Here is a 15,718-nt window from a genome sequence, read left to right as displayed (position 1 = left end):
TCTAACTAACGCAACTAATCTTATCTTAATGGTATTACAGGAATCCCCCGATCTAGCCGACTGCCCGTTTTAGCCGACCGCCCGACCACTGTATTGGTGGGATTCCTTTATAAGGATTTGGTTATGTTTTGCCCAGGTACCAAGGAAAAGAGTTCCCAGGCCCCCTAGCCGGTGTTTCATGCAAAAATTAAGGTAGGCATACCACGTACACACCCAATATGAAATTGCCATTATAACCGAATCGGTTGTCTTTAAAACAATCCTTCAATGAAAATCATAATATTACTAATCATCATCCTCCAAAATTTTGAGTCCATTGTATTACAAAATATGTCATCTAGACTCTCTTTTGAAGACCAGCTAGCCAACCAACGAGATCCAATATCAAAATTTGATTCACAAGAGGCTGAGGCGGTCTGCACCAAAAGAAAATGTGTCCCTGATTAGCTTAACGAACGTCTTTGTAATCACGTTAAAGACATTGTATGCTTGAAGCTGAGCCAGGAATTCATCAAAAGTCAGGTAGGATTATTCTCTATGTGTAGTGTGTTCTTGTTCTGTCCAGGTGAACCTCCGTCGAAGGGAGAACTAGGTAGATGGCTGCAGGAAACTATCTTGCATGATTGTGTTGTATCTAAGATCTTCTACCTTGGTAAGGGATTTTTCAATGTTCTGTTTATCAAAGGGCAATTTGTTGACTGAACTATTTGCCAAGGGCCCTTTGTTCTTTGGTTAGAGGTTAATTCACGTCTTTCCCCTCGACCCTCTGTTTGATGTCAATAAAAGTCTTCAAAATGCATGTCATGTTTGGGTCGAGGTGATAGGATTGCCTCCTTGGCTTAGACCATCTTTGCGCGACATTGTTCAATCTCTTGGCCCGGTGTTGTTTGTCCCTGCTGGTGATGAGGTAGGAGGAAAACAAGGGAACAGTGTTTGTATTACATGGAATCCATCTATTGAGACTCCTAAATCTGTTGAAGTTGACTTAGGTCAATTAGGAAAATTGGAACTGGGTCTTAAGTTTGGTGCATTCCTTGGAGCTTGCTTCAGCTCTGTGGGGCTTTTGGGCATATTGCCAAAGACTGTCCGACTGTGGAGACCTCTTAAAGAGGAGTTTAGGGGAGGAAATAATAAGGAGAAGGGTCTGTTGGAGTCTCAGAAAGTTGATCCCAAGGGGAAGGAAGTGTTGCTAGATAATGTGAGGAGAATTGTGAGACCCCTACCCTCTCTGCGCATCGAACTCTAGAGTGCTAGCAGACAGCAGAAGTAGCAACCTTCACGTGCAGGGCAGAGCTTCCCACTCGGGGCCTCGCCCACGAATGTCCGAGAAAGGGACTAGTCCGGCGGCACCCAAAAAAAAACTTTCCTCGCGCCCAGAAAGCATAGGTGATTCCTCCAAGAAAATCTTCTAACGTAGTTAAGAGCCTTAACTATCCTTTGTATTCCGACCGAACCCACAGGTCACATGACCGAATCAAAGGAGGAACTTGCACTTGGTTCATAGAGACCAACGCTTTTTTCCCCATCAAAAGAGACATAATCATTGATTCTTTTCCATAGAACAAGAATTATCTCGTGACTTACTTCAACTATCATTACTCTGAATAGAATTGACTTTATTGTAGGAATCTACAGATCTAGCCTAACCCCATCCAATCCCATGGGTTAGCCAACCGCCTTAGCCAACCGCCTAACCACTGTATTGATGGGATCCTTTATAAAAATTTGGTTATGTTTTGTCTCGAGTACCAGAGAAAAGAGTTCCTAGGCCCCCTAGCCGACACTCATGCAAAAATTAAATAGACACACCACTTATGCACCCCATATGAAATTACCTTTTCTCATTCAACTATTTTCAAGACAGAATTACAATAAAACCACAGTGATTCCATCATAATCCTCAGTATTCCAGTTTCAGGGTCCAAGTTTCAACTATAAATTCCAAATTCCAGTCATTCCTTCCTCAACGTACCATGATTCCTAACTCATAGTACCCAGGAGTATAATCTATTTTTTCCATAAAATCTATATGGACTCTCCGTTGAAGATCAACTAGATCAACCAATAAGATCCATTTACCAAAAAGACGCCATGAACTCATCTGTTAAAGACCAGCAAGGTCAACCAACCAGATCCATGCATGTGTTCAGAAATAACTCCAACTCAATGTTCCATTTCTTCCTCAACGCACGTGTGGGTATCCTTGGCGACCCAGAGCCCGCCGAGCACCGTATGGTCAGCACCCTCTAGGCTCCTTCGCAGGTGACCTAGCGCTTCACTCATAGGCCGCTTCCTTGGTCCCTCATCCACCGTACGGAATCTCACCATTTTAACAGAATCGAGATTGGTCATCAAGACCTCCACTGACCTTGCCACCACGGGAGACGTCCTTCTTTGACTTTCCGTTTGGCTGTTGCAACCTTTTCCACGACCTCATTCCATAAGATAGTCAAAATGCTTCCCCAATATTCTTAACGTAAAACAATCTTTAAAAAATAGGTTTCACATGCAAATACAGTTTCCAAGTAAAACTCCCATCTTTCCATATCATTTCTCTTTGGATGCTCTCTTAACGATTCGCCAGGGTGAGTCATCCCAAATTCCTGATTTCACGTCATTCCACATCACTCCTCATCATTTCTCTTTGGATGCTCTCTTAACGATCCGCTAGGGTGAGTCATCCCATATTCTAATTTCACATCATTCCACATCCCTCCAAATCATTTCACATCATTCCACATTAATTCACATCACTCCACATCATTCCACACATTCCACACATCACTCCACATCATTCCACACATCATTCCACACATCACTCCACATCACTCCACATCACTTCACATCATCCCACATTAATTCACATCATTCCGATTTCTACAAACAAGATGGTCTCTTTTCGCTTTGAGCGAATTAGGTTTGATTATCAAGTTTCCTTGATCTAATTATCAAAATTTTTGCTCCACAATTAACCAGGTTAAGAGTACAGTTACTTTACTTTTTATATTGACAAAACTTTCTAAGTCTCAGCCATTACTTGGCTTAATTAAAGACAACTTTTTCTCGACTCAATTCAATTAAGTCTAAATTTTCGTTCTCTTTTTGATTCTTGATTCTTTCAAGAATCAAGAATTCTTGAATTCAATTCAATTCAATTCAATTCAATTCAAGACTCAATTCAACTTTTTCTCGACTCAATTCAATTAAGTCTAAATTTTCGTTCTCTTTTGGATCCTTGATTCTTTCAAGAATTCTAGATTCCTTTCCCAGGGAATCTAGGAATAAGTAGTATTTACATTTCATCCAACTAAGCATGTTTCTAGTCTTTTTCTAAGAAATCCTTTTTCCATTCAGAATATACTTAAGATTCTATTTTTCGAGAATCTAGATGTATACTTCATAATTCCAAAAGTTAAATATGTTCATAATTCCTCTTTTTGATTAAAATTTATCCATGTTTTCTCGAGGCATTCTTATGAATATTTTCACATTCTTTTCTCGATTTTTCCAAAATAAAATATCATGAAAATTCCTCTTTTAGCATAAAATATTTATGCACACATACTAATTCATTTTTATCTAAATGAATTATATTCATAATCCCATTTGAAAATGAGAGAAGAATTATACATAACCTTCTCGAATATCTAAAATAAATAATGCTCAAAATCTCACTTTTAGCATAAAAATTAATTTATGCATAAATTTAAATTCATTTTCTAATGATAAATTTTTTACCATAGCTTCCCTGCATTTTCTATGAAATGAGAATGCTCAAAATTCACTTTTAGCATAAAAATTAATTTATGCATAAATTTAAATTCATTTTCTAATGTTAAAATTTTTACCATAGCTTCCTTGCATTTTCTATGAAATGAGAATGCTCAAAATTCACTTTTAGCATAAAAATTAATTTATGCATAAATTTAAATTCATTTTCTAATGATAATTTTTTTGCCATAGCTTCCCTGCATTTCTATGAAATGAGAATGCTCCAAATTCACTTTTAGCATAAAAATTAATTTATGCATACACCTAAGCATAAACATAAACATTACTTCATCTAAAAAACAACATAAATCAAGAAGGGCATGGTTTTAAGAGGAAACCATGAGATAAAATGCTTCCCAAGCATGTAGAGAGGTTGGGAAGAAGATTAACATCTAAAGAAGAGAGTAAACATCATTGTTTAGGCTTACCCTTGGTGTGCTTGATTCTTTACCTCGCAAAAAGATGTGTAGCCCTCAAGGAAGAGGCTTGGCCACCAAGAGAAGAGGGTAATCTTCAAGAGAAGAAGAGGTTTTGTGAAGCATTCACAATGGAGAGGCAAGGAAGAGGGAAGAAGGAATTACACTAAAATAAAAATTACACTAGCATAAAAATACTCTAAGATGAAAACACAAAGGAATGGGGTTCTATTTATAGCTGAGGGAGGCCATCAACCAAACCCGTGGGATCTAGAGGCTTCTAGCTTCAGTTTGATCCAATTTGGACAAGTTTTGGACTAGTTATGCCCACTTTTTGATCTAGTTTGAAAGAGGAGAGATGAGAGATGAAATATCTAGCCACCTTATGATTTTTTTGAATAAAGAATGACCCCTTTGATGTGATTTCTAGGCACATCCTTGAAGTGGGGCTCTCTCTCTCTCTCTCTCTCTCTCTCTCCTGAGATGTCAAAATTCACATTTTTATAATACTTAAGTACTAATACTAGTCAACTCTTCATCTTATGTGAAAATTTACTCATTTTTGGTGGATTTTCTTTTCTTCTTGCATTTTTCTTATCCAAAAACTTGGATTAATCCCATTGGCCCATTAAAACACTCTTTGGACCTTAATCCATAATTTTCTGAAAACAGATACCCCTAGGTTAAGGTGTCCAGTGCACATATTCAATTAATTTCTAATGCACATTGGAAAACTCTTTTTAAACTTCTATTTCAGGTGAATTCATCTTAAAATTAAAGGATAACTTTGTATCCAAAAATATCTCAAAATTATATTATCTCTCTCTAGAATATTTTCTCTCTCTAGATAGGGACAAACAAGATCTTTTTCCATTTTGAAAGAGGGGATGATTACAAGAGACTGAAGGGGAGGTTCTTACATCTTTAGATCATCAAAAGTTGGAGGGAGGAATCTTACATCCTACCCCACTTAAAAAACGCAAGATGCCCTCATCTCGCAAATTTAGGGGTAATCTCGGTAAAATCATCTTCTTACTTCCAGGGTGGTACTTAATTCTTTTGGTAACAAAAGAGGAATTTTCACCAAAATTCCACCTAGAGAATTAGGATTGATAAATTAAGTGGTAGAAAGAATATCTTTAGATATTTTATGTGGTTAAATCACTAAATTGGTATTTACCCAAAATTAGATTAAATAGAAGAAGAGTATTTTCATTAAAATTCGATATTCTCATATAAAACCAATTCTTATCTATTATGGTTAAGAAAAGGAAGAAATTCACAAAGTTGGAATTTCCTTACGGCGGTTTGAAGTTCAGTAGATGTTTATCTGAAGAAAATCCTTAGAATCAAAGCTAAAACTAAACGGATTGATTTTGGTTAGACCATGACTACTATGAGAGGGACAATCAACAAACTACTTGTCCATCTCTCGATCTGAATCAAGCAAAAACCTCGTGACCGATTCTAGCTATTAATACAAAGAGTAGACTACCATTGAATTAACTGGTTTTCCCTTGAATCACCAAGAATCTAGTTGGACAGTCAGTCAAATGATGGGTAGATTATCCTAATGAGAGATCAAGGATCCTCATTATGAAATTGGAGATTAAGTAAAGAGGGTTTTGTGGAACCAATCTTAAACTGGGAATTTTACTTGCATAGAACCTCTATTTTCTTTTAAAGGACTATTTTACGCCAAAATGCTGGTGGAGGAAGCATTTGGTATGTGTTTAATCTAAGAAGAGGCTTGTTGCAACAGCTGGCGGGCGGGGAGTCGTCGAGGGACGTCGCTCGCGGCAAAGCCTGCCGAGGTCTTGACCAGCCTCAGTACGGTTAAAATGGTGCGCTTCCAGTGCGATGGGCGAGGACTGACGAAGCGGTCCCTGAGTGAAGTGCTAGGACACCTAAGTAGGATCCTAGAGGGTTCTTGCTAGGTGATACACGGGCTTGCAGTTGCTAGGACACCCATGTGTGCATCAAGGAAGCTTCGGATGTGGACTAAAAAGAATGACTTCACCTCTTTGCTTCATCTCCTCCTCTGCCTCTCGATCCTAATCTCCCCATCCAATCGCCCCTTCATCCTCCTCACGAAGGAGCCATGCAAGACCAATATGCCGACCAACCCGTCGACGTACACTGGTCATGCACTCGCACGAGTAGAGTAATATCACCACTCATCCAGTCGCAACGCGCATGCGTGACACATAGAATCCGATCGCACTCAAGCACCTACTTTATTGTTCCCCCCAAAAAAAAAGTGAACTCCAACACAAAGAATGAGCCCTTGCATGCCAAGTGGTAGTGTATAAATGACATCATATCTAGCTTAACAATATTAGTCGCCAATGGCCATCGGTTTTATTTTGAGCTTTCAAAAAAATGGAATCAGATAAAGGTGGTAGGAGATGTGAAAGCATGCACGACAATGTCAAACCAACGTCAATCTAGATCAATTTGTGTTGCTATGTCAAAGGAGGCGCGTGGGTTTGACGAGTCAAAGCATATGCCAAATTGCCTATTATTAAAGGAGGGGGCTAATGCGTATACGTGACCATTGCTCTAGCTGAAGGTAGTGTTTGTGGAAGTCTAGAAAGAAAACCTCACCCTCCGCTCCCTCTCTCTCTCTCTCTCTCTCTCTCTCTCCCCCCCCCCCCCCCCCCCCCAACACACACACACAGCAAGTGTAGCGAAGATGTTTTTGGAGGTCGAGGTTGCGGCGCAGGGCCGGCGTGAGTGGGTGCAGGCGGAGCCGGCTCCCGGCACCCCCCGCACTTGCACCACTTGGGTGGAGCAGCCCTCCCCCCGCGTCCCCTTGCCCACGACGCCCACCTGGATTGAGTCTCCCTCCCCCCGCCTTACTTCATCGTCTGCCGCCGCTCGTGATTTTGCCGCCCCGCCCAATACGGCGAAGCCCCGCGCTTCCGTGCTCGCAATGGGACGCGCCACCCCGCCCAACCGCATCAACCAAGCCACCTACACGGACTGGTACTTTGAGGTCACCAACTGCGGGCACAAGGAGGAGCTGAAGCGCAAGATGCAGCGCATTTGTGAGTATAACTAGTAGCCAGCGATGTGTGTTAGAAATTCTAGACTTATACTGTGTGATGATCTAATGCTTGCTCTGTACTGCTACCAGGCGACCGTTCCGGTATCCAGACACGCTACTCCATCCTGACAGAGGAGCTCCTTAAAGCCCACCCGGAGTTCTACACGCCCGGACAGCCCAGCATCGAGGAGCGTAACGCCATCTTTGCCCAAGAAGTGCCCAAGCTGGCGCACGAGGCGGCCGTGGCCGCCATCGCAGAGTGGGGGCGCCCGGCGTCGGAGATCACCCACCTGGTGGTGGCCACGCTCACAGGTGTGGCCATCCCTGGTGCGGATGTGATGCTGACCAAGTCCCTAGGGCTACGCCCGGATGTCAACCGGGTGATGCTCTACATGTTGGGCTGCTATGCCGGCGTGACGGCGCTGCGCGTGGCCAAGGACCTCGCCGAGAACAACCCGGAGTCGCGCATCCTCATCTGCTGCAGCGAGTTGGCTGCGCCCACCTTCCGAGCGCCCAACGAGAAGTTCCCCTACGACCTGGTGGGCACCGCCCTCTTCGGCGACGGTGCCTCGGGTGTCATTGTGGGCGCCCTACCCCAGCTCCGCGTGGAGAGGCCGCTGTACGAGATCCACTGGGTGGGCGAGGTGCTGGCGCCGGACTCCGAGAAGATCATCGAAGGCACGCTTAAGCTGGAGGGCCTGCAGTTCTACCTGGACCGGAGCCTCCCAGCGCTGGTGTCGAAGCATGTGGGCGCTTTCTGCCGGACGGCGCTGGACAACGCGCCCGACAAGCCCGGCTTCAACGACGTGTTTTGGGCGGTGCACTCGGGCGGGCCGGCCATCCTGAACGCTGTGGAGGAGGCGCTAGAGCTAAAGCCGGCCAAGCTGGGCGCGAGCCGCCACATTTTGCAGAACTACGGCAACATCTCCGCCTCCACCGTGCTCTTCGTGCTGGACGAGCTCCGCCGCAAGGGCTCGCTCGCGGACACGCAAGAAGACTGTGAGTGGGGCGTCGCCGTCGCGTTCGGGCCAGGTGTCACCATCGAGGGAGCCCTCCTCAAACGTTGCTGACTTAAAGAATTATAGACCTTTTCAAAAAAAAAATTTCTAACTGAAATTTTCAAAACCTTAATCGGTATATTTTCAAATCAATCACTTTTTTTTCTCTCAATTAGAGCCTTGTAAAAAGTTTTTTTCCTAACTCTATGACCCATCGCCAAATTGACAACCATTGGTTTACAAAAACCTTTGTTCCATCAAATTACGGCCACCCACTATCCACTAAAGTAATGTCCTAGCTTTTTACTGATCGAATTTGAGAGAGAGAGAGAGAGAGGACATCTAAGTTGCAATGCTAAATATGTAGTATTTACTATATTGGCGTTCATGGTTACATGCTTACTATTACATGATGCAATCATGCCCATTCTAGTATGAAGACTACATATACATTCTTTGGTCACACAGAATGTTGATATATGTGTTATTATTTACTATATCAACATTTTGTGGTCACACATTTATGCCTACATTATGCAATCATATGTATTTAGACTGAGTAATTTTAGGGATGGCCAGTCTTGATGGCCTCTAGGTGAAAATATTGCACATGGGCCACATGGTCAAAGAATAGGGAACAAAAACAACCATTTAGTTAAAAATCTTTTGTTCAACTAATCAAAAGAAGGATGCCTTCATTTTTTAAATAAGGGTTGTAAAAAATTAAATAGTTTTCTTTGATCTCGAGTGGTGAAATCACACTAGATTGTCATCTTTCTCTAGCACTACCCCCATAACTACCACTACTAAAAACATGCACACTTATGCACATGCACACATGCTTGCGCGCGCGCGCGTGTGTGTGTGTGTGTGTGTGCACCAGGGTAAAAAAATAAGATGCCTCCATGAATATATAAGTGTAGGTGGGTTGGCGATTATTCCTCCTATATAAACCTAAAATTATAGAAAATGGGGTGAATGTTTTCAAGAAATGTCCAAAATTGGGTGAATATTTTCTAAAACCCTTCAAAACTGCCAAAATTTAGGTGAATGTTTTAAGATGCCGGGTGATTTTTTTTTTGCGAAAAAACCCCAAACATAGCCAATTGGCGAATATTAGCCCCTATTTTTTTCCTTGCATTGGATTCTTCATTGCCTCCTACTCTTTTTAGTCATGTTCTCCATTTCTTAGTCATGTTGCAACTTGCACAACATTAATGATCAAGTTACTTATGTAAGTAAGCAAGTTGCACAACATTAATGATCATTCGTATTTTTTAAGCAGATTCTGTTTGCTAGCGCCTCTTTGCTTTAGAGGGAGGGAGGGTGTTGAAATTCCTTAGGCTAGGACCTAGAAGATAACTTAGCGAGCTAGCATTAGTTATGAGGATTGAGAAGATGTAGGCAAGTATTATATATGTAATCTTTCAGTAATGCTAAGATCATCTAGTTCACTTAAGAAAGATGTAGGCAAGCACAATGATTCTCATGACATGCTCCGTCTTTCTTACGAACTCTGTACTCTCTCTCATTCATAGAGAACATCAACCCATTGCAATTTAGAAACTTTAAAATGGACTGCACACCAAGGAAAAAATTAGGGGCTATTTTAGAGGGGTCTTTGATATTGTCGGGCTATTTCACCAAAAACTTTTTTGGGAAAAATCACCCAAATTTTTCTAGTTTTCAGTGGGTTTTTGAGAGTTGTGAGACTGAGAAGGGTGTGCTCTCAACTGATCACCCTTTCATGTATACAAGATCAGGAAGAATTTTAACACTTATTCTGCCCCACTAGAAGAGTGCCTCAAACATGTAGAATCAAGAGCACCATTGCAAGAGGAATCACTACAAGTTTCACAGTCCTTGGGACCTCACAAGAGCCAAGAAACCCTAGTATGTGACTGAGTATTCGAGCGATATTAAAGATGCTAACTTGAGTAAGGCCTATTAATAGGAGCCTATCACTATAGAACCTTGTACAGACCTAGAAGTCAGAATACTTGACTCTTGTACAACCACTCAGAGGTGTTTTTATAGACATGATTAGAGACATTATCACGGGAGGTCCAACTGATGAGATGAGTAAACCAAACTGCTCATCAAGAAATACTAACCTTGGAGCCATTCGTTCTTGATATGGACACTAACCAGTCTAGTTTAGGAATGAGAAGCACCAACCTTGTAAGGAAAGGAGTAATCCTCCTTGGAACGATAACTGGCACGCCCGCGAAACAATAGCAGTTACATTAGGATATTTTGGCTTAGTTAGCTCTCAAAACACAAATCTTGGAGCGTTCGAAACTGCCTGGAGGCCTATCGCATCTTTGGGCAGGATAAATTCCGATAGTCCTTTAGGTTCAAGGGATTCAACTTCGCCATGGAGGCTTCTGTCATTAAGAGGCATTTGGACTCTAAAAGGTCCTTTTGATTAACATTTCATTAGGAATGGACTTATAGGAAAAGAGAGGTGTGCACATTCTATCCACTTGAAAAGTAGGGGGGCTAGGCTTATCTCCCTATTAGGAATGGACTTATAGGAAAAGAGAGGTGTGCACATTCTATCCACTTGAAAAGTAGGGGGGCTAGGCTTATCTCCCTATTAGGAATGGACTTATAGGAAAAGAGAGGTGTGCACATTCTATCCACTTGAAAAGTAGGGGGGCTAGGCTTATCTCCCTATTTACTAGTCTTGACCTAACTTTTAGGGACCACTAACTTCTACCCCCCCCCTTTTATACATAAATGGGCCCACTTCAATTCTCGTGCATCAAAAAGGCCCAAAAATTCAAAATTTTTAACTTTCTCCAAAAATGGTCCCATTCCCCAAAAATATCCTATGGTCAAAAAAGTCATTTTTCAACCTCTATTTCACTTTTCCAAGCTCCTAAACCTCTAACAAACTACCCTCTTGCTAATCTCCCCTTCCATAAACCCCTAAACTTTTCCTCTCTCACTCTCTTGCTCTCTTTTTCTCTCTACCTCTCCATAGTCACTAATCTTCTTCCTCCCCAAGCTCTCGTCCTCTCTCTTCCTCTCTCTACCTCTCTCTATAGTCACTAATCTTCTTCCTCCCCAAGCTCTCTTCCTCTCTCTACCTCTACATAGCCACTAATATTCCCCTTCTATAGCCAATAATCTTCTTCCTCCATAGCCACTAATCTTATTTCTATCCAAGCTCCCTTCCTCCCCAAGCTCTCTCTCCTCCCTCCCCAAACTCTCTCTCTCTTCCTATTTCTTTCTTTCTCTACACATTATTGCCCATCTGTAAATCTTTCCTAGCTAATCTCCCCTTCTATAGCCCCTTCTCTTGTCTTCCTCCCTAAACTAACTCTCTCTCTCTCTCTCTCTCTCTCTCTCTCTCTCTCTCTCTCTCTCTCTCTCTCTCTCTCTCTCTCCATCACATTATGGATTCATCAAGAAGATTGAAGGAGAATATTAAAGAGGTACTATTACACAACATGAAGGATGAAATGGGGGAATGGATAGGAGCAAGCTTCCAAAAGGGTGCATGGGTTTTCATGCAGCTAAGTGCATGCGGTCCACACCATGTTTGTTAGCACGAGGGGTGTGTTGGATCTTCTCAAGTGCTATGTGTCAGAGCACAAGCAACAATGGGAAAAGTATCTTCCTTTGGTGGAGTTTGCTTAGAACAATACCATCTATACCTCGACGAGCAAGGCGCCTTTTGAGATTGTGGAAGGAGAGAAGAAGGTACCACCCATTTTGCACACAAAGGATAAGATCTTTCAAGCTGACCTGTATGTGGAGAACATGGATGAAGCTTCCAGGAGAGTTAAGTTGGCACTCCAAAGAACTCAACAAAAGCAAAAGACAAAAGCAAAAGAAAACAGCAGATCGTCATCACAGGCGTGCATTAGAGTTTGCAGTGGGTGATTGGGTTCTTTTGCGATTTGAGAAAGCCAGGCTCAAAAAGATGAAGAGTAAAGAGCGCTTATTCTCTAAGTTGAGCATGCGCTACTATGGACCTTTTCAAGTATTGGAAAAGATCGGTGAGGTAGCCTATCGTTGTTGGAAGGGTACGTTGCCCGGGCTCACCAAGCAAAAGAAGGATGAAGATTTGGTGGCTACTACCTAGCACGTGTATGGGCTCACCCGGCATCTATATTCAACCCCAACATGGAGGAAACAAGTTTCCTTGCAATTGTAAGCACCCCACATTCCTATTTTTCCTAATGTGCTAACTTTCGTTCCATAATTTAGGTTTTATCGTTTGATGAGTTTTTGTATTTGTGTTTGTGTTCGTGCCTTATTTGCAAACATATTCCCATCAAATTCGGTTGAGGAACTATCTCTACGGAGCCTCACAAGGACGTTTCAACTGTCCATGCAAGTATTGGTAAGTCAATGCTTCCTTCACATAGGCCCATATAGCTTTTTCATAGTAGAGTTTTCTTTTACTCTCACTCATACCTACACCCATCTAGGATAGTGGGTTTAGGAAGCTTGAACCCATCCCTAGTCCTCCACTTTCTAGTCTAGAGTGGCCAAAACCAAACACTTGCTCAGTTACTTCTTTGAAATTAAAGATGGCTTGTGACATCCACACATCTTTGAAGTATTCAAAGTTGTCTAGGTTGGTAGGCTTCATTTGGTTTTGTTTCGTTCATTTCAAATGTAGTGGAGGGGGTGCACAAGAATGACTCTTGTAAGTACAAAGTTATAGATTCATCCGTCTCTTTTTGATACTTGAAAGCATGCTCTACTTTGTATGTTCGCTTCCACTATGAATGGTGGATGAGCATGGAAAATGGATACTAGTTCAAGCATCAAAGGGAGGAGGTTATACCAATTGAGGTATCTATTTATAGGATGCCTAGTGGGTGGCTCAGTGGTGGAAAGAGTGAATGTTAGAAGCATTAGAGCCTTACAGACCTCCATGAGCACTATAACATCATGGGGTTCGAGGAAATAAAAGAGGCAAGCTTCAAGATAAAAAGAAGAAATGTGTTTTCCTTCACTTGTTGCTTTGTTGATTGTTCACTCATTTCTAATATTGGGTTCCTTTTCTGCAATAATGCACTAGAGCTCCTAGCTCACCTTTCTCAAACCACTCTAGATCTCCTAGCGCCATGGCAAAATACGAAGATTTTATGTATTTCCTTGTCACCTCTATAGACTAGCCCAAGCAGAATGAATGTTTCTACACGTTCAACCACTCCATTGATCTTGCTAAGATGATTGGCACTATGTATAATGATTATCAGGAGACAATTGAGTACATGGAGCAGTACTTAACACCCCACTCCATCACATTACCCTCAAGTGAGGTGAAGTGGGTGCCTCGTGACCTTGTATGATACATCAACAAATTTGAGTGCCCCTTTGTTCAAAGGCTTGAATGTTACAAAAAGGTTGCTCAATCTTCTAACTATCTATGCATCTTGTCAGCAGAAGAGGCTGCAGCCCCCAAGAAGGGTAAATTGGGAACCGACTTTCTCTTATGGGGAGGTCACCACTTTCATCTTCCTCCTCAGTGAGGTGGACTTCGACAAGGAGGTGGAAACGCTAGCCTTGTAGCTTGGTGGTTTTATACACGATGCTAAGGACCTTTGAATCAAGGAGACCTCCCCTTCTAGAGAGGCGAATTGGGGATCTATGGCCTTTCCCCATGGTGCTGAGGATGTGGTATCCTCTTCTCGGTACGACGGTGTGGGGCCATCACAGACCCTAGACATTGCAGAGGATGGAGAACCCCACTTGCCAAAGTTTGAGCTTAGAACACTATGCTCTATGGTTGTTGATTGGTGAGAGGAGTTCATCTTCTTGCACAACTTAAAGAAGCCGTGCAAATTGAGAATGTATGAGTGCCTTGGGATCATTTCTACTAAGGTCTCCTCGTTCCCATATGACCACAACTCGATAGCTCCTCTCAAAGAGAAGTTCCTGCCTGCTCCTGGTGACTTAGTGGCCACCACTATCTTAGAGGTGCAATAAGAAGTTCAGGTAACAGAACAATCCCTCATACTAGAGAAGGAGTTTGTGGCGGTCTAGGTGGACCTTATTTTGCTGGTCAAGAATCCGTGGCCCTGATAGTGGCTCTGGAGGTGGTGCAAGCCCACAACAACCCATCAATAATGTGAAGAGTTCATTTATCAATTTGGATGTGAAGACCGAGTATGCCAACACCAATGCTCAGCAAGAGGTAATATTTCTTGAATTTTCCATGCCATGCTCATCATACAGAATCCAATAATATTTGTAAGATATTAATAAATGATGGTGCTTGTAGGATGTGCTAGAGATGGATAAGTGGGCAATGTGCCAAGGTGGAAAGAGGAAGGCATTTGGTCCCAACTCTTCTAGCCCACTACCATGGAATGCTACCCCCCTCAAAGATATTGTGATCGTGCGCACAAAGAATTCACCCCCAACTCTGTCTTCCCCCTTTTTGCCCTTAAGGAATTTTCCAAGGTCCTTTGTGTATCTGGCAAATTGTATAATTCTTGTAAAAAAATCATTAGCTTTTGCCACTTTTGGAAGTGGATTTATGGGTAAGGTGTTAGCACACACAACCATAGGGGAATCCTTGGGGAAAGGCAAACCAAAGGACATTGCCATGGCCATAATTTTCGATGAGGTGCCTCTCGCTATGCAAGGGAAAGCAATAGAACTTCACCATGGCTTGTTGTAGCCCTTCTAAGTCCACAAAAATGTTGTTGAAGGCATTTTACTAAAATACTACTATCAATGATTTGTTGGCCTTCCCTTTGGGACTTGCTAGTGTCAATGTGCCTTCAACATAGAAATACTTCCTCCCCACACCTTTTCACATCATCATTATTAGATCTCTTCATAGCCCAAGCCTTCTAGGAACTGGAAACAAGTTGCTAGATCTCTTCATAGCCCAAGCCTTCTTGCAATCCCATGCTCCCCAGGGCATCGTTGATTAGATGGTGTATTGCCTCATAGCCCTTGGTACTGACTCCAGCTTCATTGTATGCATTTTGAATGTCTGTTGAGTAGGTTTGTGAGGTCTGACATACCTTCCTTTGTCACTTATTTGCGTAAGGGCATATAAGTAGGATCACGAAGGAGGGCAATAAGTCCAACCGCTTGATGCATGAACACACCAAATCCCTCCACCCATCATTGGTATTTACACAAGCCTCTCCCTATAAAGAAAACCCTAATCAGTGTTAATAATTAATGGCACTAAGTTAGTAAGAACATTTGAGCCGAAGTGTAGTGCAAACTTACTTTGTGGCATGAATTCTCATTTTGCAAGCTCCATCCACCCACCGTAAGACTTTTAATTGATGCCAATGCTTTCCTGAACTCTCTGCCTCTGTTTGGGGTGCTTCAAGGTCTCTTCAAGCTTCAAGATGCATGCATCCTTCTCTCCAGTTGTGGACTCTAGCTCCTCCATATTTTGATTTGTCTCTAGCAACGCTTATTGGCATTGATGTAGAAGTGATTACATGCCCTATAGTTAAGAATGCAGATATTGGCTTTACAATGATACA

The 15,718-nt window shown here is 42.3% G+C and overlaps 1 protein-coding gene across 1 annotated transcript; it reads left to right on the top strand.

Moving 5' to 3' along the window:
- Positions 1-6,745: 6,745 nt before the first annotated feature.
- LOC147603513 (piperidyl ketide synthase 2-like) lies at positions 6,746-8,404 on the top strand. Its single transcript, XM_086796800.1, has 2 exons — positions 6,746-7,237; positions 7,327-8,404. The coding sequence occupies exons 1-2, from the start codon at positions 6,883-6,885 to the stop codon at positions 8,304-8,306; spliced, it is 1,335 nt and encodes a 444-aa protein (XP_086652926.1). The 5' UTR covers positions 6,746-6,882; the 3' UTR covers positions 8,307-8,404.
- Positions 8,405-15,718: the final 7,314 nt, after the last annotated feature.

The sequence above is a fragment of the Cibotium barometz genome, chromosome 64, assembly GCF_041138505.1.
Source record: "Cibotium barometz isolate CiBa-2024 chromosome 64, ASM4113850v1, whole genome shotgun sequence".
Classification (NCBI taxonomy): domain Eukaryota; kingdom Viridiplantae; phylum Streptophyta; class Polypodiopsida; order Cyatheales; family Cibotiaceae; genus Cibotium; species Cibotium barometz.
This window is presented reverse-complemented; position numbering and strand designations above follow the sequence as displayed.